Raw genomic sequence first — 24,657 nt, forward strand, 5'->3', positions numbered from 1 at the left:
TACCTTAATGTAACGTGTTGTGACAGATGTGGAGACTTTACTTTAATATAACGTGTTGTGACAGATGTGGAGACTTTACTTTAATGTAACGTATTGTGACAGATGTGGAGACTTTACTTTAATGTAACGTGTTGTGACAGATGTTTGATTATTTAGTCCACTCCATCATTGAGGATGAAGAAGATGAAGAAGACTGAGGTCTTCTAGCTGTGATCAGTCTGTCTTGTATCTTAAATGAAAGGTTGCGTCGTTGCTTATTAACATGTGAGGATCTGCTGTGGCCACCAGGTAGCGCTTTAACACAGACTGTAGATACGTTTGTTCCCATGATAAGACGTCAGCAGTGTTTTATCTCCACTGAAGAGTCCACCAGTCAGGTTAGCACCAGATACAGAGTTAGGATTCATTCATTTGAGTAGTTAATATAAATGTCACTCTCCTACCTGATTGGTCAGCTCTAGTCTAGTTTGTGTTCATGTGTCAGTTTTATTCTTGAAATAAAAAACAGCAGCAGGTGATCAGTCTGATGTCCACATCCTGACAACAGACTGATCAGCTGCATCCAATAATCAATACATCCTGTTCTCACTGACTGTGTATAAAACTGCAGCAGGTCCCAATTAAGTCAGTGTCATCCTAAAGCTCCATGAACCAAAATGTTGTGAATGTAGACACCAGTGTGATCACTCTGTGTGTGATTATTAATGTGTGTATTTGCGTGTATGTGTTTCAGTGTGATCCAGCTGGATTTAAGCCACACCCCTGAGCCGCGTCACGTCCTGTCTCGTCACTCTCTGCCAATCACAGACTTGCACTGTGGCCTGATGGGAGCTCAGGCCAGAGTCGCTACCGCCTCCTTAGACCAAACTGTCAAGGTGAGACTGAGTTTATATCACCTGAACAGGTACAACAGTAGAGTTTCTACTTAATCACTTTGACTCTTCTTCGTCACTTTGACTCTTCTTTCTGAAACCTCCTTCAGACTCGACAAGTCAAACAAACCTCTTTTACCTGTTTGTGTCTCTTTTCTTCATTAAAAACTCTTCATCATAAGTGTGACTTTATCTCTGAGAGGCAAATACCTCTGCACCGTCTGATGGTCATGAAGACAGTCGGTCTATCTCGGTTTCCACCCAGCAGCTTCATAACAAGCTCATTCATCAACTGAACTAGCTTTAGGTCTGAAGAACTTAGTTTACCCTCCGAGATATTTTAATCTTTATTTCTTTGTTGAAAGCTGCTGTACTGATAAAGTTCATGTGTTCCAGTGTGAACTGTCTAAATCAGGATCCAACTGGATCAGTAGCAGAGACCTGAATCCAAACTGATTCTATTGCTAGAACTGACTCAGAGTTGAATAAAAGGTTAATAAAAGAAAAAAAGGAGCGACCGACCAATCAGACACTAGACAGAAGAGACGACTGTCCACCAAATATCCAGTTGGACCGTGCACACGTGCAGATGTCACCTCGTCCCTGTGGGGGTGTGAGTGTAGACAACACACCGACATAAAACTGTAACTTCTCTTGTAACTCTTTGATCATCTCGGTTCATTTATCATTATTCATTTAGCATGGAGCTCTTCCATCATATATTAATATTGATCAAATGTGTTTATTCCTATTTACATGTTTTTGGGAGATTCATGTTATTTGTAACTGGGCTATATGGAAGTAGTGTTAGTATAGTAAAACTTTCAGTAAACAGTCAACATGTAAAAACCATGTGAGAATATATGAATTGTATCATTAATGTTGTGTTTTAGTGTCTACAAAAGTGCTGTACAAGTCCATATACCATTTACTTATAATATTACATTATATATTGCCTTTGGAATTTAGATTTTACACTAAGTGTGAAGTCAAATCTTAATAGAAATAGGTTTACCGACAATGGACTCAAATGAGAAATATGCATATCAGCCTTATGGTTGAGGAGCCGTCCCGGATTCATTGAGGGGAAGCTGTTATATTTGGCTTTCTTTTTGAGGGATGATGGGTGAACAAGTTAAAGTGATGAAGAAGAGTTACACCCTATTTCCACCATAGTTAGTGTGTGTATGCTGCTTTCTTAAACATGCTAAAACCTACTAAAAATAGGAGATGGACCTCTTTTTGCTACTGTACATACTGTTCTTGTATTCAGTATTGAAGCAGCAGTGAAACCTGTTTTGAACCCATCAGACGTCATTGATCACCTCCGATCAGAATGATAAATCCATTGAAACACTGAGCGTCTCCTCTCGTTTTTTTAATTTGGATAAAATCCCCTCTAACATAAATCACAGGAGGTGGAGTCTTAGTAATGACATAACGGATGGTCGGGGGTGTTGAGCACAAGCTGAGGCATCGCTCCTGCTCACACTTTAAATCATGAGGTTTTTAAGTGGAGTCTGTGTTCTGCAGAGCCAGCAGCACTATTAAACTGAGGGGGGACAGAGACGCATCACTTCCTGTCATTATTACACATTTCTATACTCTCTCTTTATTTACATGAAGAACGAAAGGCTACAATGCTGAGAAACTAACAAGACCGTCAACTGTTTAATGTTGCACATCTGAAACTTAAGAAAGGACGTGGTTCTTAAAGGTTCAGGTTCCTGCAGTGAAGGGTTCAATTGTTTCAAACTAAACGATGCAACATGTTCAACACATCACATAAATATTGATTGTCAGAACTAACTGCAATAATTTACATATTAAACCATAAAAACATTGACACGCTGTAGACATCTGAAACATGTTAGCTACCTAACATTAGCCGCTTAATATGTCATCCACACACTCTAAGAGCTCGTTGCTATCGACAGGTAAGCTGCCAGTTTTATGTACTTTGTGTTGACTTGAAGTGAAGCCATCAAAACATTACAGTCTGGTGAATCAGTAAAGAACTGGTCACCTGGTGATAGCAATGTGCTTTCCTACGCTGTGACAAGAAAGAGTGGATGAAGCATTAAATTGTTACATTTTACTCATTTAGCATCTGGCTAGTTAACTAGCTAGCTAATGATGCTATTATGCTGCACTGGTTACAGAAAATGAGCCGAACATAGTTGTCACTCTTAACAACCAATCACAGATGCGTCGAGGCAACTAGTACCAGCCAATCACAGCACAGTACTGCGTGTGTGAGTGACTGTGCACCTCTATGTTGTCCTCGGCTAGTCTGGTGCGGCCAACTGCATAATATTTAGAGTGGCCAGTTATGGCTGCATGTAGTGCTGGGCGGTATGACCAAAAATGTGTATCACGGTATTTTTTAAGATTCTGGTGGTTTCACGGTATATCATGGTATTTCTTTTTTTCCTTGACTGTGTTTTTCTATATGTTTATAGAGGCTTACTCTACTGTCAGGAGTACATAGAATATACAAACATGTTAATATCTTCATCTATAAAGGCTTTGATTACTAGAGGGTTAGGGTTGTTTGTTCCTATAATGTTGGGATAGCAGTTTGGCTGAAGTATTGTAGCTCCGGTCAGACGTACCATGAATCCAGTGTTTTAATCATTGCTCTGAGTCTTTCTCCACAGTCTGTAGCGGGACCATGTCCTTGCATAGATGGATAGTTATTGCGTTCCTAATGTTGCTCCACTGCTTGCTTTTCTTGTCATAAGCTGCCTCGAGCAAATGCCTCTTCAAGCGATGTCTGACCCTTCGGCTTCACTGTTTCACTCGCATTAACGTTACCGGTTGACGGCCTCGAATCCGATGGCGTCATCACACTCTTGGTATTCCAACACATGTTTTCTGCTGAGGTGATGGAGTAAGTTGCTCGTGTTACCACCAGCGGCAACAACAGTGGCTCGACAAACTCGCAAAACGTCGGACTTTTTAAAACCAAAACACGTCCAAACAGCAGACCCAGCTCCTCTCTTGGGCACAGACTCTATCGGTGCATCTCCGGTCTGTCTTTGTTCCTCCTGCATCGCTCTGTTCTGTTCTTTAATGTAACGTTACTGTAGCGACGGAGCCTCTCCCAGCTGTTAGCAGACTGTTGTGCTAGCGGGCTAGCTAGCGAGCTGTACCCAGCATAACGTTCGGCGGTGAAATTTTATAAATGTACAAATCGTTTATTTGTCACAAACTGTTGTGTCGTGGTATTTTGTTGTTAAAGAGCGTTAGTTGTGGGTTATTAATTGTTATAACCATGACTAGGGGTCCCTCTCAATACAGTTAGCTCCGACTGTAGCCGTCTTAGCAGCGAACAATATATTTAGCTGCCTGTTGAATAGCAGTTGTTTCGACTATGCACCGGTATGACGGTGTGTGAAAAATTAATATCCTACGGGAAATTCAAACCAGTATACCGCCCAGCACTAGCTGCATGGTCAAGGACCTGTCACGGTTGAGGTGACTCACTTTCTTAAAACACCTTTTATTGCCTGTTTTATTCTGCCACTCATTGCCTGCTGACTCCTCACACTCTACTCTTAAAGGCCCCAGACTCTTCTGTGTGCCTTTTTATTGGGCATCAACCTTTCGTCTAAATATACTTCCATCCATTTTCCTCGGCTTATCCGGGGTCTGGTCGCGGTGGCGGCAGGCCAAGCAGGCTGACCCAGACTTACCTCTCCCCTGCAACACATTCCAGCTCATACTGGAGTATCCCGAGGCGTTCCAGGCCAGCTGGGAGATATAATCCCTCCAGCGTGTTGTGGGTCTTCCCGGGGCCTCCTCCCAGTTGGACGTGCCCGGAAAACCTCCAGTGGGAGGCGTCCAGGAGGCATCTTAATGAGATGCCCAAACCACCTCAGCTGACTCCTTTCGACGGGAAGGAGTAGCGGCTCCACTCCAAGCTCCCTCCTGATGACCGAGCTCCTTACCCTATCTCTAAGGCTGAGCCCGGCCACCCTACGGAGGAAACTCATGTCGGCCGCTTGTAGCCGCGACCTCGTCCTTTCGGTCACGACCCAGAGTTCGTGACCATAGGTGAGGGTAGAAATGTAGACCGACCAGTAAATTGAGAGCTTCGCCTTCCAGCTCAGCTGCCTCTTCACTAAGATGGTCCGGTGCAGCGCCTGCTTTACTGCTGCAGCCGCACCGATCCGCCTGTCGACCTGCCGCTCCATCTTAACCTCACTCGTGGACAAGACCCCAAGATACTTGAACTCCTTTTGCTTGCTGTAGGCACTCCGTCCCCACCTGGAGGGAGCAATCCACCGGTTTCCGGCAGAGCACCATGGTCTCAAATTTGGAGGTGCTAACTCTCATCCCCGCCGCTTCACACTCTGCTGCAAACCGCCCCAGTGAATGATGGAGGTCACGATCTGAGGAGGCCAACAGGACCACATCATCTGCAAACAGCAGAGAGGCGATTGCGAGACCCCCGAACCTGACGTTCTCCAACTCCCGGCTGTGCCTAGATATCCTGTCCATGAAAGTCACGAACAGGACCGGCGACAAAGGGCAGCCCTGGCGGAGGCCAACACCCACCAGGAAGGTGTCTGACTTATTGCCGAGAATGCTGATACAGCTCCTACTGCAGTCGTACAGAGACTAGATGGCCCGTTGGAACGGGTCCGGCACCCCATACTCCCATAGCACCCCCCACAAGAACCCCCGAGGGACCCGGTCGTAAGCCTTCTCCAAGTCCACAAAGCACATGTAGACTGGTTGGGCAAACTCCCAGAACCCCTCCAGTAGTCTTGCGAGGGTAGAGAGCTGGTCTACTGTTCCACGGCCGGGACGGAATACGCACTGCTCCTCTTGATCGGAGTCTCCTTTCCAGCACCCCGACATAAGCCTTCCCCGGGAGGCTGAGAGGTGTGCGGCCAAGACAGCCCAACAGTCTCCAGCGCCTTCAGCATCTCAGGGCGGATCTCATCCACCCCCGGTGCCTTGCCACCAAGGAGCTTTTTGACTACCTTAGCAGCCTCTGCCAGGGATATGGGTTGCATGTTGGTCGGGTTTAGGAGTTCCTCAAAGTGCTCCCCCCCCCCCCGACAGCCTGGGGTAGGCCCTGCATTACCTTCCTGACCCGTCAGATGGCTTGCCAGAACCTCCTTGAGGCAAACCGAAAGTCCTTCTCCATGGCCTCCCCGAACTCCTCCCATACAAATATACTTGTGTTCATTGTAAAACACGTGTTATACACCTATGGTCTCGCGGCACACCAGTGTGCCGTGAGAGATCGTCAGGTGTGCCGCGGGAAAATGTCCAATTTCACTTAATGAGTTCAATAAAATATTATTTAGTTGTTGCAAATACTTTGCCATTGTTGAGCGTCTGAGCTACAATTTAGTGGCTGGCTGAGTAATAAATACTCCTCCATGCCAGTAGGTAGCACAATAATGACCGTGTTCATTTAGGACAGTAGAATGAAATGACGCGCAGGAGAGGTTGTGGTGACAAGACGAACAGCGATGGAGAAATATTTGAAAAGGAAAAATGCAGACTCTGAACTGGGCCCTGGACAAAATAACCCAGATGAAAAGCCTAGTAAGGATCAACACATTGAGAGACTTGTCATTAAATTGTCAGCATATATCCGGCCCTCGGTACAACGGCCCGCCAGAAAATATCATATGTTTATCATAACTGGCCCGCCACACCACAGATCTCCGGGACGAAAAGTGGCGATGTGAGCTGGCTTTATGTGCAACATAACGAAGCATCTCACTGCGCTAAACCTCCAGCTTCAGGGACGGGGACGTGTGATCACAGACATGTGTGAGGCAGTAAAAGTCTCCACCGCTGTGTTCCCGACTGCGCATTTTGCTGATAAACTGGGTGCATTTGGCACAGAGATCACTCAACGATTTGCCGACTTTGCAGCTCAGAAATGTAAATTTGAACTGCTCAGCAATCCGTTTGCAGTTGATGTGGAAAGAGCACCTGTGGAGCTGATAGACCTCCAGTGTAATGACACTCAAGGCAAAGTATGACTCTGGGCGCTTCACAGTTTCCAAGTTTCCCCCCCCGAAACGATGCCTTAACTCCGCCTACATGCTGCTCAAACGCTCTGCATGTTTGGAAGCACATACCTGTGTGAGCAGCTGTTCTCTGTGATGAAGATGAACAAAAACCCGCACAGGAGTCTCACTGATGCACATCTTCACTCCATCTTGAGGGTTTCCACAGAACCTAACCCCAGATATTAATGAACTGGCAGCCAAGAAAAGATGCCAAACATCTGGCTCTGGTACGTATGCATAAAATAATGTAGCCTACCTAAACATGTATTCTTTTTGCACTTTGTCCAATATCCCTTCTATCCTGTTTATTAAATGATGACTCTATTTGGCCCTCAACGTAGTCCCAATTTCTTATTTTGGCCCTCTGTGATTGAGTTTGACACACCTGCATATATGCTGTATTATGCTAAAAGGTGTCATTTTGTAACATTTTTGGTTGTTGGTGTGCCGCGGGATCTTTTTAATGTAATGTAAAAAATGTGCCGCGGCTCAGAAAAGGTTGAAAAACACTGCTCTAGACTAGGGGGGGTCAGCCAATTGTGGGTTGAGTTTATTCAATCACAAAATACAGCAGTGGTTGTTGCATAAACATCTGGCAGTGATCCGCACTCTACTGCTGTGGTGGCCTGTTCTTTGTTCTTCTTCCTCTGTACTGGGCCACGTTACGGGGCTCTGTTTCTGACTCGCACATTAAACAGTCCAAATGATAACTCTTGCAGACGCTGATTCCTTTGCCGTCATTTGATCGATTTATTTTCACTTTTGACAAACTTAACAGCAAAACATAATCAGTTTAACGTGACGTCAAAGACTGTCCCGATGCCAAGGGAAAACAACCCGAGACTCAGTCCCATCCCTCTTATACCAGCTGATCCTCATCTGATTATTAACAAAAGTTCCCAAAGAAAAATAATTATTCAGAATGCGAATTTAACCGTCATTCATAAATTAAAGGAATGTGTTTAGGTCATACAAATATATTAGAAAAATTAGAAATTATGATTTGTAATCAAAACTAAAGATATGGCTCTAACATTCCAGCCCCTAATTGCTTCGAATACAGCAATTACATCAATTACTAAATAGTCAATATTCAAAACACAAATATATTCCGTTTTTTTTTTTCTTGTTTTTTTTTTCATTGTCGTCCGAGTACATAGATAGATTAAGTTCATATAACTTCTCCAAACTACTGTCCAGCACCAGCTACTCTCCAGCTTCAAGGAGCAGACAGAGTTTGTTGATGGGTCTCTGTATAACACTTGTTCTGGTTTTAACTGACTAGTCCTTTATTTCCTTGCATGGTCTTTAGAATCCGTCCTAGCACCCAGGAGTTTCTAGGAGCCCATTCATCCACAATAACAACGAGGTCTCCAGGTAGAAAGTTCCTTCCACTTATTTCACTGTTGCATGATTGGAAGGTATTCCCTGACCCATCTTCTCCAGAAAAGGTCAGCCAGATAATGTACCTGTCTCCATCTCCTTCTAGAGTACAGGTCCTCTTTCTTGAATATTCCTGAAGGCATGACGGGGTTTGTTTTGAGTAGAAGCAAATAATTAGGCGTTAAAGGTTCCACATCATTCAAGTCATTTGTTATTGTTGTGATTGGTCTATCATTCATTGTAGCTTCCACCTCACATAAGGCTGTCTGCAAGGCCTCATCATCCAGAACTTGTTCTTTCACCACAGAGCACAGAATCTTCTTGAGTGACTTAATTAGTCTCTCCCATACGCCTCCGTGGTGAGTAGGGTTGTCACGATACCAAGATTGTGACTTCGATACGATACCTGCCATAAGTATCACGATACCCGATACTTACGATACCAGAATTCGATACAATACCACAAATACGATACGATACTGGTATATTTATCTATAATAGTAATGTATAAAACATCTGTACGGTTCCCTTTTTTACCAGCTTCTTTCTGCCCAGCTTTTTGAACACTTAACAAATGGCATTAATATTAATGTTGAACGTCTTCGCATCTTTTGAGCCTCTCTCATATTTCCACTGGCTTTCAAACACAGCTGAAGGGAACTCTCTGTGTTGCTGCTGGCATCTGTCTGACTGTCTGTGGGAGTGGGTGGATAAACAATGCTTAATTTACTTGCATAGTGAGTTTGATATTTTCACTTCATATTTTATCTTAATTCATGGAATAATTATTTTTCCTTAACTAAAAATAAAAATAATTAGCTCAAGATCCACCCTCAGGCTCCACCAGCATGTCGCCATTTTGCATCAATTGTGTTTCATTTAGTACACTTTTGTGTGCATTGTGACCTCATGATCATATAGGCTTGTCCTCAAACTAGGCTAAGGCTACTCGTGTTAGCCGTCTATGGGTGAGCTTGGGGGTGTTCACGTTTATAATCACATTTGCTTACCCGCCGTTCTTTGAACTCTTTGAAAAGTTGGGGGTGTCTGTCTGAAAGGTGCTTTGCCATGTTAGACCTGTTGCCTCCCTTGGTCTGTGTGGCTTTGAAACAGGTTTCGCAGACGGGTCTCTGTATGTCAGTGGGGACCGTACACGGACCACCATTTCCGTTTTTGGTTTGAAACGAAAAATGAGAATATTGTCGTTTTTTCGGCTGAACGGTAAAACAGACTATCAAAACGTACACGGACCTTGATGCATGTCTCCCCTGCTATCACTGCTGTGAGTGAGCGCTGCCTGTTGCGTGTGTGAGCGTTGGGCAGCCCCGCCCCCTTGCAGTCAATGCCTGCAGGCAGCATGACAGGGAGCGGAACAGTGAGTGCGCTCTGATCGCGCTATTTTAATGAAGTATCGATACTAAAAATATGCAAAATCGTATCGTTTTTAACGTGCGGGTACTGCGGTACCTTTTTAGTATCGATACACCGTGCAACATTAGTGGTGAGCACCTACTGCTGGGTTAAATATCCACTCTATTCCTTCTTGGAGTAGATTTCTTTGGATTTTGTCATGATTTAGTTATTTTAATGATCGTTCAGCTCCTTTTGTGCACCAACAAAATTTGTACCTTGATCTGATCTGATGGTTTTTACAGTACCTCTGCGACATAGAAATCTGCATATTGCATTGATGCAGGAGTTGGTGTCCAAACTATTAGCCACCTCAAGATGGATTGCCCAGCTAGTAAGGCATGTAAAGATCACACCCCACCGTTTTACATTGGTCCGACCTCGCTTTATCTCAAAAGGTCCAAAATAGTCCATGCCAACTGAAGTGAAAGGTGGCAGATCCGGTATCACACGGTCCTGTGGAAGATCTGCCATTTTTTGCTCTCCTACTTTAGACTGCATTCGTCTGCAGAAAACAGTTTCTGATGATCTTTCGTGCTGAAGAATTTGCAGAGGACATCCAGTATTTCTGTCCTAGTTTTGAGAGCATATGATTTCTTCCAGAATGACCAACTTGGGTGTGACCTCGGATATGTGGGATTTTTTGGGTAAGATTATGGGATTCTTAGCGCATACTGGCATAGCTGATCTGTTAATCCTTTCCCCCACTCTCAGGACACCTTCATCTAGGATGGGGGATCCATTTTTAATATAGGGCTCTCTTTTCGGCAGTGTTTTCCCTTTTCCAGGAGGGAAATTTCCAGTGCAAAGTGTTGCTGTTGCTCAAATGCATATATGGCCTTTTCAGCATTTTTTAAATATCTTTCACCATCAGATCTGCACTGAATGGCACCTTAAGCTTCATGGCACGTTCCTTCAGTGATTTATCATTACTCAGCAGCAATCCAGTATTTGTCATCTTTCTTCTTTGAGTGATCTCCAAGAGCAATCTTTTCAACTTCAATATCCAAGCTACAGCTTTTTCAGGCTTTTCCAGTCTGAGTAGTACTCAATCAGCTTATTGGTGGGACTTTTTCCCTCAATGCTCGTTGTGTTCACGATCACATCCCTTTTCACTTTGGGATCATCCGACGAAAGATAACTTTGTGACATTTTGTCTGGGTTCTTAGGCCACTGATTTTTAGTTTGTCTTTAAATTTCCACATTTATGTATTCTTTTATATATTTTTTTTATGGCACTACTGTGTCTCCAACTTCTCTGAGATGTTGGTTTACAAACTTTCTGTCTGTCCGTCTGTCTGACCAGGTGTGGGAGTTGTCCTCAGGTGAGCTGCTCCTGTCCGTCCTGTTTGATGTGGAGATCATGTCTGTGACCTTTGACCCCTGCGAGTACTTCCTGTTCTGTGGAGGCAGTGATGGAAACATTTTCCAGGTGTCTCTGTGCAGCCAGGTGAGTCTCACTCTTTACTTTACGTCCTCCATTTTAACACACTGCCATTCTACATCCTACAAAAAAGTGTTCATTTTGTTATCTGACAAGCTATATCCTTCAAAAATACATCCTACAAACTACATCTTACAAACTATATCATCCTTCAGAAATACAAAATACATCCTACGAACTTCATCATATAAACTACATCTTACAAACTATATCATCCTTCAAAATACAAACTACATCCTACAAACTTCATCCTATATACTACATCTTACAAACTATCATCCTTCAAAATACAAACTACATCCTACAAACTACATCTTACAAACTATCCTTCAAAATACAAACTACATCCTACAAATGTCAAACTACGTCTTACAAACTATCATCCTTCAAAATACAAACTACATCCTACAAACTACATCTTACAAACTATCCTTCAAAATACAAACTACATCCTACAAATGTCAAACTACGTCTTACAAACTATATCATCCTTCAAAATACAAACTACATCCTACAAACTTCATCCTACAAACTACATCTTACAAACTATCATCCTTCAAAATACAAACTACATCCTACAAATGTCAAACTACATCTTACAAACTATATCCTTCAAAATACAAACTGTTCAACAAGCCACAAACTTCATCCTACAAACTACATCCTACAAACTATATCATCCTTCAAAATACAAACTGTTCAACAAGCCACAAACTACATCCTACAAACTTCATCATACAAACTACATCTTACAAACTGTCATCCTTCAGAATACAAATTGTTCTACAAGCCACAAACTACATCTTACAAACCAAAAAACAAATGCTACAAACTACATCCTACATTCTACAAACTTCATCCTACAAACCCAAAAAATATATGCTACAACTTACAATCTACAAACGACATCCTACAAAGTACAAACTACATCCTACAAACCCCAAAAATATATGCTACATCTTACAATCTAAAAACTACATCCTACAAAAGACAAACTACAAACTTCAAACTACAGCCTTTGGAAAAGATCTGACCATGTGGAGTTGAGTTACATCAGTTTATACATATATTATATTGGTGAGGAAACTGTGGACTGATTGTTGGTTGTTTTCAGACTTCTCTTCTCTCCGACTTGTCATGATCAGTAATTGATGTCATTTAAAGGAATCAGTCAAAACATTTTGAGATGGCCAATAACAGGCTATAAGTTAAAGAGGACCTGACCTGGAAACAGTTTGTGTCGATATAGAAGTGTTTGAACTGTTTTTGTTTCATCTGCAGAGTCTTAGTTGGGACAAATCGTTCCAGTCAGACAACGACGGGAACCAGGTCTTCAAAGGACACAGGTGAGATGTTTATTCCATTCATATCAGTCACCTCTGAACATTTTAAGGTGACTGTGGTACAACGATCACGGAGTCACAGAGACAAAAAAGATAGTAGAAATTTTTTTTTTTTCATCAGTTTGAATCCTCTCATTTTTTCAAAATTGTCTTGTAATTTGATCTGAAGTCATTTAAAACCTCAGTAGATTAAGATAGTCTTGTGATCTGAAGTCAGTTTGAATCCTCTCAGTAGATTCAAATAGTCTTGTGATCTGATCTGAAGTCAGTTTGAATGTCTCTCAGGAACTTGGTGACGTGTCTGTCGGTGTCCATGGATGGGACTCTCCTCCTCTCTGGTTCACATGATGAGACAGTTCGACTCTGGGATGTCCAAAGCAAACAGAGCATCCGCTGCCTCGCCCACAAAGGTAAGCCCCACCCCCCTCCATGATATCTCAATGACAAAAACACAAACCATCAATTCGATTTATTTTGTTTAGCCCAAAATCACAAATTCTCCTCAGAGTTCTTGACGGTCTACACATACAACATCCTCTGTCCTTTGACTCTCACATCAGAATAGGAAACAGAGGAGGATCCTCTTATCAGGATGAAGTGTGATGTCATGTGTACAGAATGAACAACATAACGGAGTCACAACACATTCAATGCATATGACAGAAATTATTCATATAATGAGACTAGTAAGTAGAATAATGATGGAAACATTATGACGACTAATGATAACAGCAGAAGTGGATATAGTAGAATAATAATAAAATAAGTAATGGCATCAGTAACAGTAATGTGACTAATAATAATGATGATAGTATCAGTGGGTGTCAGCGGGACCAGGGTCCAGATAAAACCAGGATCTAAGTAAACCTGTAAGGAGAGAAAACAAAGACTCTGAGGAAGAAGCAAAGTCAGTAATGTGCATTAATGGTATCAATAATAGAAATAGTAATGTGACTAATAATAATAATGATAATAGTAGCAGTAGGTGTCAGCAGCCTGTGTTTTGACTGTCGGGTGACCTCAAGAGGAAATGACCCTAGCCCTCATCAACAGCTTCCTGTTTCATGGTGAATAATGGTGTTGAGCATCATCAAGGTCTTCACCTTACACGGACTAAATGTGAGGGTGATCTGCTTAACCTGCAAAGAGTAGTACGCCAAAGTATGGCAAATGTAACTTCCTGTTGCCATGATGTGGAGCTATGTCTGTGTATATATAATCATAATATAAACCGGTTAACGGTAAGAATTATAACAAATGTAAACTGGGTCAGAAACCTCACCTCTGGTCAGACTTCTGTTACTGCTAAAGAAAAGCCTTCTGGCTCTCACACGCCTTCATAATAAGAGCCCTCTAGCCCCTTCACAATAAAAGCCCTGCAGCCGCATCAGTGCATCTGCATTGTTATTGTGTTGATCTGCATCTATATTAAGTAGTTTTTCGATGTATTGATTACATCAGTGGTTCTCAACTGGCGGGACCCGTTTTCACTGGGTCGCGGGCCGTTGCCTATCTTAAAAAAAAAAAAAGAACTTATTTTGAAGGGGGTTTTTTATGCAGCGGAGTGCCGTCTATTCACACTCCTCAACAATATTTGGTGTGAATGCCTTGTAATGCTCATAGCAGAGGATAAACTGAAAACTATACCTCTGTCTAATGACACTAAGTTGGCGAATTGAAGACATGTCGGATGACATCAAACAGCAGACCACAGTTCGAATTTAGGCAAGTGGTCATTTTGCATTACAAATGGACGAATCTACATACATAACGAACAAAGCAGTTTTACTCGTTTACGTGACACATGTGTGGGACGGGGACTGACCGGAACAATTTATCTGCACAAGAGAGCTCCCTACACTACGACTGCAGAGGACGTTTCCAGCTCAGGTTCAAACTACACAATCTTTTCATTAAATACATTTGAGAAGTTGAAAATGTTCCGCGATTTGGGTCACGGCTTGTCATTAAGGGGTGATGGTGGGTCCCGCAGCCAGACCAGTTGAGAACCACTGGATTACATTACAGTCATTTAGCAGACGCTTTTATCCAAAGCGACCTACAATAAGTGTATTCAACGTCTGTATTCAAGAGAACTACTAGTCACTAGAAGTCAAAAGTGTATCTCCTTTTTTAAACAAGCATCTAAGAGCATAAACCAGAGCAAAAGTACAGAAACAAACTAATACGAATACAATAAGTGCAACAAACTAATATGAATACAATAAGTGCTAAGTGGAAGGCTCAGGGTAGTACTTCTTGAAGAGCTGAGTCTTCAGCCTGATGAGTCTTCAGCCTGAGTTCAGTGGATCCTTCAGTAAGCGTGACTTCGCTCCTTCACTCATTACTGCAAACAGCTTCCTGTCCTCTGGTGGCTCATCCTCTTAAATTGATTCTCGAGGTAATCTGAGGGAAATTAATTTGAAAAGTCCCCAGACAGGAAGTTGGAGTGACAGCAGGCCGAGGCTCAGCTGCAGGCAGGAAAAGATCCGCCACTAGAACGGAGTACTGAGCTCTGTTCTTCAACTGGAGGGAGCTGAGTGTTTTCTGAAGGGTGGAGGTCGGAGTAAATCCACTCCCACACGTTGTTTCCTGGCTGTGATTTGGAGCCTTTGTTGGCGTGAAATGAGTCTGGCAGAGCGTCGGCTGATCGACTGAATACAGGGACCCGCTCTGTCTTTGTTGCTTCCTTCTGATAAACTGGAAATCTAGAGAATTAAATGTTTTCACGGAAATTAAGTGAAGGCGGAGCACAACGTCACAACACTTCATGTGTTTTCATGTCGGGAGTGTTGAGTTCAAAACCTCTCGCAGAACTGTGGAAGGCCGCACATCTCCAGCTACCGGCTATCTTTCGACAGCAGAGTCGTACCAAAAAGCAGCTGGATCCGGTTTACACTCAAAAAAGTATTTAATAATTTGACAGAAGCTAAAACAGTTGCAAACTGAATTAAAGCTGCGAGCAGCGATGAACGGGCCCTCGCATCCTCCAGTGTGTCGGGGGTGGCGGTGTAGGAGTTCGCAAAAATGTTTTTTTTTCACTAAATTCAAAATGGCTGACTTCTGGTTGGGTTTAGAGCTTAGAGCTCCAGGGGCTTCTTTATCAGTCTACATGTGATACATCTGTTTCCCAAATGTTATACATCTAAATTTTATATATAGATAGTGAAACGTACTGCGAGGACTGCATCGTCGACATATTGTATAAATTCATACAAAATTGAAAATGGCAGACTTCCGGTAGGGTTTAGAGCATGGTTCCAAGAGACTTATTTTTAAGTCTCCATAGGATACATGTGCCTACCAAGTTTCATACATGTAGCCAAAACGTAGCACTGGGGCTGCTCTTTTGAAATATTGTAGGGGACGCTATAGAGGCAATTTAAAACGGCCAATAAAGAAAATCATATAAACTATTTCTTCCAATGACCTGTGACACATGTACAAAGTTCCATGAGTTGAGCATCCCAACCCACTAAACCATCAGCTTCCTTTTTCATGGCAAACTATGCGTCGCCACGGCAACAGCGTTCAATGAAAACTCAAAAAATTCATGATGATGCATCATCAATGTCTTAAGGCTATCCTTACCAAATTTTAGACTCATCAGGTCACCTGGCTCGGAGAAATAAATAAAAGTATAGAATATGACATTTCCTTTAGCCAGCAGGCGGCGCTATGAATTATTGAATTTTTTTCAATTGAAGTATGTTTAGGCTTGAAGTAGCATCATGCAAAAGAAGTTTTGTGCGGATTGGATAATGTACCTTGGAGTTATAACAACTTATAAGAACTTATTTTTTCATAAACAATGAGGCAAAATTGCCGCCACGTCAAGGTTCTTTGATGAAAACTCTCGATTTTGATAACTTTTAATCACAAAGGTCTTAAGAGCATCCTGACCAAAGGAGAAGTTGATCGCTTAAAATCTGTAGGAGGAGTTCGTTAAAGTGCGAAGGCTGAAATCTGCAAAAAGTGACAAAAAGCACAAATTCGAGGGTTTACTGTAGCGCCCCCTAGTTGTTTAATGCAAAATAAATCTCAGGGTATGTTAGAGGATGCAATGTGCACATATGCTGAAAATCTGGTAATTTTAGGACAAACGGTTGAGAAGTTATATGTATTGATATTAAGCCACGCCCCTAAGAAGTTTATTGGTACATATCTTGTAAACGAAAAGAGATATCAAAAAGCTTTTGATAAGTTTTGATGACGTAGATCCAGTAATGATCCACAGCCAATTTGGTAGTAATGGGACTAAGCATCTAGGAGAAGTTCGCAGAAATGTGTTTTACACTAAATTCAATATGGTGGAAAATCTAAGTAGGCGGAGCTTAGGGTCTGATTGGCTATTTTGTAGCTCTAACTCGAAATTTGACACACATGTCCACTTAAGTCAATCGGACATACTGGCCAAGGGGCGTCGCCGGTCCGACTTGTAGGGGCGCTAGAGAGCCATTTCTTAACACAGAAAGATGCATTCTTTTTCAGATGGCTATATTCACCAGGCCTGACAAGTCCCCAAAATTTGGTGAGTTTTCATCCATAGCAAGTCCTCCAACCATGCGTACGTTTACCCAAACGGGTACAATATCAATAGGGCCTTCGCGGCCCGACGTTGTCGGTAGCTCGGGCCCTAATTACACTATCGATAGTATATGTTTCATGAAGCAGAGAACACACAAGTTCCACCCAACAGTCCAGCCCGTGCTAGTTATCTGTAAAATGGCCGCCGTGAGCTCTGACAGGTCTCCAGTGAAACAGTGTTCTTTATGTTCTGAAAGTGTCCGAAAATGTCCGTGTCAGCTCAGTGATTGGCTGCAATCGTACTGTCCCCTCCTCGCTTTGGACAGTATTCGCTCAGTGTCTAGCTGGATTCCTCCGGACTCCGATGGTCAGTCCTTCTCGTCTGACCACTTCCTGTTGACTCGGTGCTGGCGACCCTCTGCTTGCTCTGAAAAGCCTCACTCAGAAATCCCTTTCTGGCCCTCACGGTGTTTAATACATACAGTGACTATACTTTTGTAACAGACTGTCTCATGTTTGTCGTTCTGGTGTTGACGATATGTCCCTTGAGGGTTGCCGTAGCGAAGAGGCAACTCCCGCCTCTGGCCGAAGGGAAAAACAATAATAAAGAGAGTAGCCGTGGGCTGAACAAGATGTCTGGTCTCCCGACTCCAGTGATTACTATTTGATAAGTGCCCTCATACACCAACCCAAGACACTCGGTCACACTTTTATGGTTCAATACATTCAATGAGTAAATATACTGTAACATATAATATCCTTTCTAAGTAAACCTATTGTAAACTTATAATACCTTCCATAAGTAAATATATTGTGACATTCTATATTCACCACTAGGGGTACCATTAATCATACTAAGATACCTCACAGGAGCACTTAAAACATTTAAATAAACAGCACATACAGTGGGTATGGAAAGAATTCAGACCCCTTTAAATTTTTCACTCTTTGTTTCATTGTAGCCATTTGCTAAAATCAAAAAAGTTGTAACATTGGCCAGATCTGTGCCTTGCCACAATTCTGTCTCTGAGCTCCTTGGGCAGTTCCTTCGACCTCATGATTCTCATTTGCTCTGACATGCACTGTGAGCTGTAAGGTCTTATATAGACAGGTGTGTGCCTTTCCTAATCAAGTCCAATCAGTTTAATTAAACACAGCTGGACTCCAATGAAGGAGTAGAACCATCTCAAGGAGGATCAGAAGAAATGGACAGCATGTGAGTTAAATATGAGTGTCACAGCAAAGGGTCTGAATACTTATGACCATGTGATATTTCAGTTTTTCTTTTTTAATAAATTTGCAAAAATTTCTACATTTCTGTTTTTTTCTGTCAAGATGGGGTGCTGAGTGTACATTAATGAGAAATAAAATGAACTTTTTTGATTTTAGCAAATGGCTGCAATGAAACAAAGAGTGAAAAATTTAAAGGGGTCTGAATACTTTCCGTACCCACTGTATATACAGTACATTTACACATATATATATATATATGTGTGTGTGTATATATATCAAAACTAACCCTGACCTCCTCTAACTTTTACAAGTATCAAGTTTAAATATTTAGTATTCACCATCTTCACCTCTAACTTTTACAAGTTTGGATATTTAGTGTTGATCTTTTCACCTGTTAGGTAGATTTGTTTTATGACCATGTGTTGAGTTTTTCCTTCAGACTGAGAATCTCAAGCTGGAGCTGCTTAAATATTTTACTTCAGAAGTTGAGCAGCTTCAATATTTAACGGTGAATCTTTTAAAGGAGCTTGATGAAGAACATCTTGTGATGTTTGAGCCGTCGCTCTGGTTCCACACAGAACCGTCTCATCTCATTTGTGTTGGTACGCTGATACTTCTGATGCTGGTCTGACTTGATCCACCTCACAGACTATTCACAAACATTTGATTTTCTTCGCTGTGGTCGGCATCTGTCTTTCATTTTATAGAGTAAAGTATTCCAATCATCTAAAAAAATAAAAGTCCAAACAAATGAAGAATCATCTCTTCACAGAAGCATCTATATGTTGGGTGTGTTCATCTCTATCAGAGTTGTTATGAAAGTTTGATGGTCAGTTCTGGGCTCCTCCAGTCTCTCTGCAGTCTGTAGGTGAATAAAAGGCTCTTAAGGTGGACCAGCTGTTAACCTGTTAGTGACCAGCCCTACATTCATCACCAAACACTGTAAAGAAAACGGGGAGCAGGAAGGCGTCCAAACCAAACTAAATATATGAATTGTCTGGCTTAAGATCACACAATAGAGTTGAAGCCCCCCACTTGTGTTCCCCCATGGGACCCAAAAGTTAACGACAAGATACATACTTTTATTTAATCCAGTTTGAACTGTACCATGGATTACACACATGTTTGTCGATTTAGATAATTTAGCATAATGTTTTAGCATTCTCATTCAATGCAACAATAACACAGACACACATTAATTGCGTTTCAGCAGCATCATCTACATTTACATGAACAATGAGATGAGGTAATAACCCTAAAGCGACACTGTTCATTAAACAGCGTGATCAATGGAAGATGTATTCTACTTCATGTACATGTTGGTAATAACTGCAGTATTTCTCACTGCTGCAGCTTTCAGGTCATTTCAGGTTACACTTTGAGGCTCCACCCTCATTCTGTGGATGTCACAGGTCAGCTGACAGCTCATTGGTCTGTTCAAGAGATATTACTGTCACTCAACAGAAGAGGAATCCTAATGAATTATTTAGGCTTTTATCAATAAAACCTCCCTCTTGATCTCTAAGTAAAGTGGATCATCAACACATCTGAAGACACTAATAGAATAATTAATCAGCAGATTGATCGATATTGAAAAGAATGACAAGGTGCAGACTGAATGTTTACGATTCACTGCCGTTACCTGCAGTCCTCTGACATCACTTCCTGTCTGTGTGTTCAGGTCCGGTGACGAACGCCATCATCACGGCGGCTCCAGCGAACATGTTTCTGCCCGACAGCCGGCCGGCCGTCCCTCTGCCGCGCTTCAGCCGACACCTGCACACCTCCGAGGGCGGAGAGTCGGGGGAGGTGTGTGTCCGCCTGGGACGCTACTCACAGGTGATGTGTGTGTGTGTCCGTCCGCCTGGGACGCTACTCACAGGGGAGACAGGTGATGTGTGTGTGTCCGCCTGGGACGCTACTCACAGGGGAGACAGGTGATGTGTGTGTCCGCTTGGGACGCAACTTACAGGTGAGACAGGTGATGTGTGTGTCTGCCTGGGACGCTACTCACAGGTGGGACAGGTGATGTGTGTGTCCGCTTGGGACGCAACTTGCAGGTGAGACAGGTGATGCGTGTGTCCGCTTGGGATGCAACTCACAGGTGAGACAGGTGATGTGTGTGTCCGCTTGGGATGCTACTCACAGGTGAGTCAGGTGACGACATCTGTGACCCACAGGTGTGATTGGCACTTTATTATGTCAAGAGTCCGTTTAAAAACGGGGTCCGAATGTTTCACAGGAGCAGACGTACCTGCAGAAAGCTGATAAACTGACCTCTCTTATTTTGAAATGTTCTTGTGTTTTTAGGAGGACGAGCAGACGTACCTGCAGAAAGCTGATAAACTGAACTATTTGATGAACGCTGTGACTGACAAGGTGAGAGGGGGCGGGGCTCAGGTGCTAATAGTTGGGTAAATGTTGTGTTGTGCTACTAGCGCTATTAGCTACTCATTAACACATTGATGGTGAATGTGATCAATGATCATCAGAGAACAGACGGTGGACATGAGGGCCGTTTGTGTTGTTATGTCTCTTTAAACCTTTAAAAACTCTTCATGTCTTCATGTTTTCATGACTCAACAGACGACTCAGATAGTTTAGTCAGAGGTCAAAGGTCAGAGACTGTAAACAAACTAAATGTCAAAAATACAAAATGTCACAAAGCTGAAAAAAGGAGACACAGTGTCTGCTCACTTCAATAATCATTATCAGTTATCAATACTAAACTAATAATCATTGATTATCAGTTATCGACACTTTAATAATCATCTAAAGTGAGGACTATCTCTGCTTACAAAGCATTTATAAATGACATTGGAAGGCCATCAGTGCCTAAAAACCCACAAGTCTGTTATCTTCTCAACAGAAAAGGCAAATAAACACAAAGTGATCAAGAACATATCAATATTTATTACAAGATGCAAACAATGTACTCGTAAATATAAACCTCTCAGCCATTCATTTGTGTAAAAAACAAAACAAACAGATTGTCGTTCAGGAGAACATGGCTGGATATAAAACATTTGTAAATGTACAACTGGAGGTAGCCAGGAGCTTTGCATATTAGTTTACATTTACTTATTTCATTATTCAGGGTTAGGGTTTGCTACTTCAAGGGTACCGAGTAGTACGAAGGGCTACTTGTTTGATACAAACTTCCTGAATAACAAAGTTGCACAGATCACCTTTTAATAATAATAATAATAAATGTGAAGAGACTGTCTGATCACATGTCAGTTAATTATTCCTCACAATGATTATTAACAATGATTGTGTATTTTTTTTCAAAATCACACCTGTTATATTTGTACAAATTATCACTTCTAACATATCTTCACATCATGTCTCGTTTGTACTAACCACTACCTTTGTAACTTTTTTGAACAAATCATGAACTCTGTCCCGTGTTTATACAAATGATCAGTTATGTAAGATTGATATCCGAGTGATATCCGGCCAATCCAAAGACGATTGTAACCAATTAAATGTAGTTATACAGTGGTGACTGGGTCCGCCCACTTGGTGTCAAAAAGAAAAACTACTCGCGAGCGAGCAGAAGAGCGGTGATGGGATTCGCACGCTACGGGACGCACCTCGCACTCAAAGCAGGGTTTTCTCCTCGCAGGCTGCAATTTTGCCCGAGCAGAGATATTTTACACGGAGGGATGTGAAAGTGCTCGTCAAAGTAAATTACGTGCGCTGCTGTTTAATTCACACACACACACACACACACACACAGAGATCGATCTTATTTGCGCTCTCGTATTGTGACAGTGATTTGCCTTCATACTGGTGCTACTTTTAGAACATGCCTTGCGGGCGACTCACCGTGTTGGCAACCTCTGGTTTACATCTTGTGGTGAACCCTCTGTATGTACTCTGGTGAAGTCTTCTCTTGATTGTTGACTTTGACACGGATACGCCTACCTCCTGGAGAGTGTTCTTCATCTGGCCAACTGTTGTGAAGGGGTTTTTCTTCACCTGGTAAAGAATTATTCGGTCATCAACTACAGTTGTTTTTCCTTGGTCTTCTGGTGTTGCTGGGCTCACCAGTGCTTTCTTTCTTTTTAAGAATGTACCAAATTGTTGATTTGACCACACCTAATGTTTTTGCTATCTCTCTGATGGGTTTGTTTTGATTCTTCAGCCTAATGAAAGCTTGCTTCACTGATAGCGGCAGCTCTTTGGACTTCATATTGAGAATTGACAGCAACAGGTTACAAATGCAAATCTCACACTTGAAATTAACTCTAGACTTTTTATCTGCTCCTTGTTAATGAAATAATGAGGGAATAACACACACCTGGCCATGGAACAGCTGATCAGCCAATTGTCCAATTGCTTTCAGCCCCTTCAAAAGGTTATAGATCGTAGCGTCCTCTTTCCTCACCATACACGTTTACACCTTTATAGATTGTATCGTCCTCTTTCCTCACCATACATGTTTACGCCTTTATAGATTGTATCGTCCTCTTTCCTCACCATACATGTTTACGCCTTTATAGATTGTATCGTCCTCTTTCCTCACCATACATGTTTACACCTTTATAGATCGTAGAGTCCTCTTTCCTCACCATACATGTTTACACCTTTATAGATCGTAGAGTCCTCTTTCCTCACCGTACATGTTTACACCTGCTGACTGCATGTTTCTGATAATATGTGTTTCAGTCGGTGTTCGGTGACGGAGAGAACACGAAGGTTCGAGTAGCCGAGCTTGAAGAAGAAGTTCAGACTCTGAAGAAAGTCAACAAAGATCTGTACGACTTCTCCAGCCAGCTGCTCACTAAACCCACATAAACACATGTGTATATTTACACACTGTACACACACAGCTACACACACACCACATAAACATACAGGTACACACATAAACATGTACACACAGGTAAACAGATTCAAACACAATTTGTGATGATTTTTGTTTAAAAAATAAAAGTGTTGTTTTTGTAGAACTTCTTGTCTTTGTTGATGCTGCCTTGCTCAGAGGAACCTCTGACATCAGAAACCAATAACTTACTGCCCTCAATAACTCACAGCTGAATACCCAGAAACCATTTCACCACTATCGACCCTTTCATTGTGGCAGTGGTGGAGTAACGGTAAGAGGAGCTTGGTGGTTCAATCCCCAGACCGGTGTGGAAAGTGAGAAGCAGACTAGCCCTTCTTTCATTACTCAGTATTGTGGGTTCACTGGGCCTCTGACCAAAACCTCTAAAGGGAGGCGTCCAAGAGGATCCTGATCAGATGTTGAGCCTCCTTTAGACCTGAAGGATCAGATACTCTGAGCTCTGAGTCCAGACACCCTACGAAGGATCCTCCATCTCGTGCTTTGTTTCACGACCCAAAGCTCATGACCACAGCGGAGGGTCTGAACCGAGACGGACTGGTGGATCCAGAACTTAGTCTTCACCACAGCGGTCCTGTTCAACGTTTTCATCAAACCTCCATCTCACGCTCCATCTGAACCTCACTGGTGAACCAGACCCAGAGAGACTTGAACTCTCTTTGAGCAGAGACTCAGTCCCAAACCAGCAGAGAACCTGGAGGTTCTGCCTCTTTTTCTACAAATTGCCCCGGTGCTGCTGAAGGTCACGTTCTTAAGGAGCCAACAGAACCACATCATCTGCAAAGAGAAAAGACGCAATTCTGAGGTCCTCAAACCAGAGCCTCTCCTCCCCGTCTGGGCCTTGAGATCCTGTCCATGAAAATCACAGAGGATTGTAGACCAGAGACCTGGTGGAGGCCAACGACCACTGGAAACAGCTCTGACTTTGGTTAAACAAGGACCGGATGGCTCGTAGTACTGACCCAGGTACCCGTATTCCTGCTGTACCCCCACAGGACTCTCTGAGGAACACGATCCAACGATCCTTTGAGAATCCACATTGCTCCTCCTGGATCTGAGTTACAGCATTATATTGATGAAGAGTAGAGCTGCATTAACATGCTCTGACTGTCATGAAGACACAACACACACATGTAGATGAAACGTGCTGAAACATGTTATTCCTGTTGCACAGCAGTGGAACGTTTCACACACAGTCACACACTGACCACAGATAGTGAAGAGATAGAACTGCTGCTGTGTAAAGAGAACACTGCTGCTAACAAGAACCTGATGTGTTTAAACCAAATGTTATTGCCCTTTGTTCATATAGCAGTACTTTCAAAATAAAAGTGCACAATACACTACTTATGAATTCATTATTGAACTTTGCCATAACAATGCGATTAATCTCTATTAATCCCCAAAAAATCATGCGATTAATCGCGATTAAAAATTGTAAACGTTGCCCAGCACTAATATATATATCTCTATCTATATCTATCTATATATCTCTATATATATATCTATCTATATATCTCTATCTATCTATCTATATATCTCTATCTAT

The 24,657-nt window shown here is 42.3% G+C and overlaps 1 protein-coding gene across 1 annotated transcript; it reads left to right on the top strand.

Moving 5' to 3' along the window:
• The first annotated feature begins 148 nt into the window (after positions 1 to 148).
• On the top strand, positions 149 to 23,123 carry LOC116376814 (WD repeat-containing protein 18-like). The gene is made up of 7 exons (XM_031838297.1): positions 149 to 875; positions 11,016 to 11,159; positions 12,435 to 12,499; positions 12,782 to 12,906; positions 19,938 to 20,095; positions 20,567 to 20,635; positions 22,931 to 23,123. Exons 1-7 carry the CDS (start codon positions 705 to 707, stop codon positions 23,057 to 23,059), a joined length of 861 nt encoding a protein of 286 aa, XP_031694157.1. The 5' UTR covers positions 149 to 704; the 3' UTR covers positions 23,060 to 23,123.
• Positions 23,124 to 24,657: the final 1,534 nt, after the last annotated feature.

This window comes from Anarrhichthys ocellatus, unplaced genomic scaffold (genome assembly GCF_004355925.1).
Source record: "Anarrhichthys ocellatus isolate YVR2014 unplaced genomic scaffold, GSC_Weel_1.0 scaffold624, whole genome shotgun sequence".
NCBI classification, from domain to species: domain Eukaryota; kingdom Metazoa; phylum Chordata; class Actinopteri; order Perciformes; family Anarhichadidae; genus Anarrhichthys; species Anarrhichthys ocellatus.

Coding starts and splice junctions, on each gene's coding strand:
- LOC116376814 (XM_031838297.1), top strand. CDS start 705: ATGTGTGTATTTGCGTGTATGTGTTTCAGTGTGATCCAGCTGGATTTA. Junction 12,500..12,781: donor CAGGTCTTCAAAGGACACAG/GTGAGATGTTTA, acceptor AATGTCTCTCAG/GAACTTGGTGACGTGTCTGT. Junction 20,636..22,930: donor TGAACGCTGTGACTGACAAG/GTGAGAGGGGGC, acceptor TATGTGTTTCAG/TCGGTGTTCGGTGACGGAGA.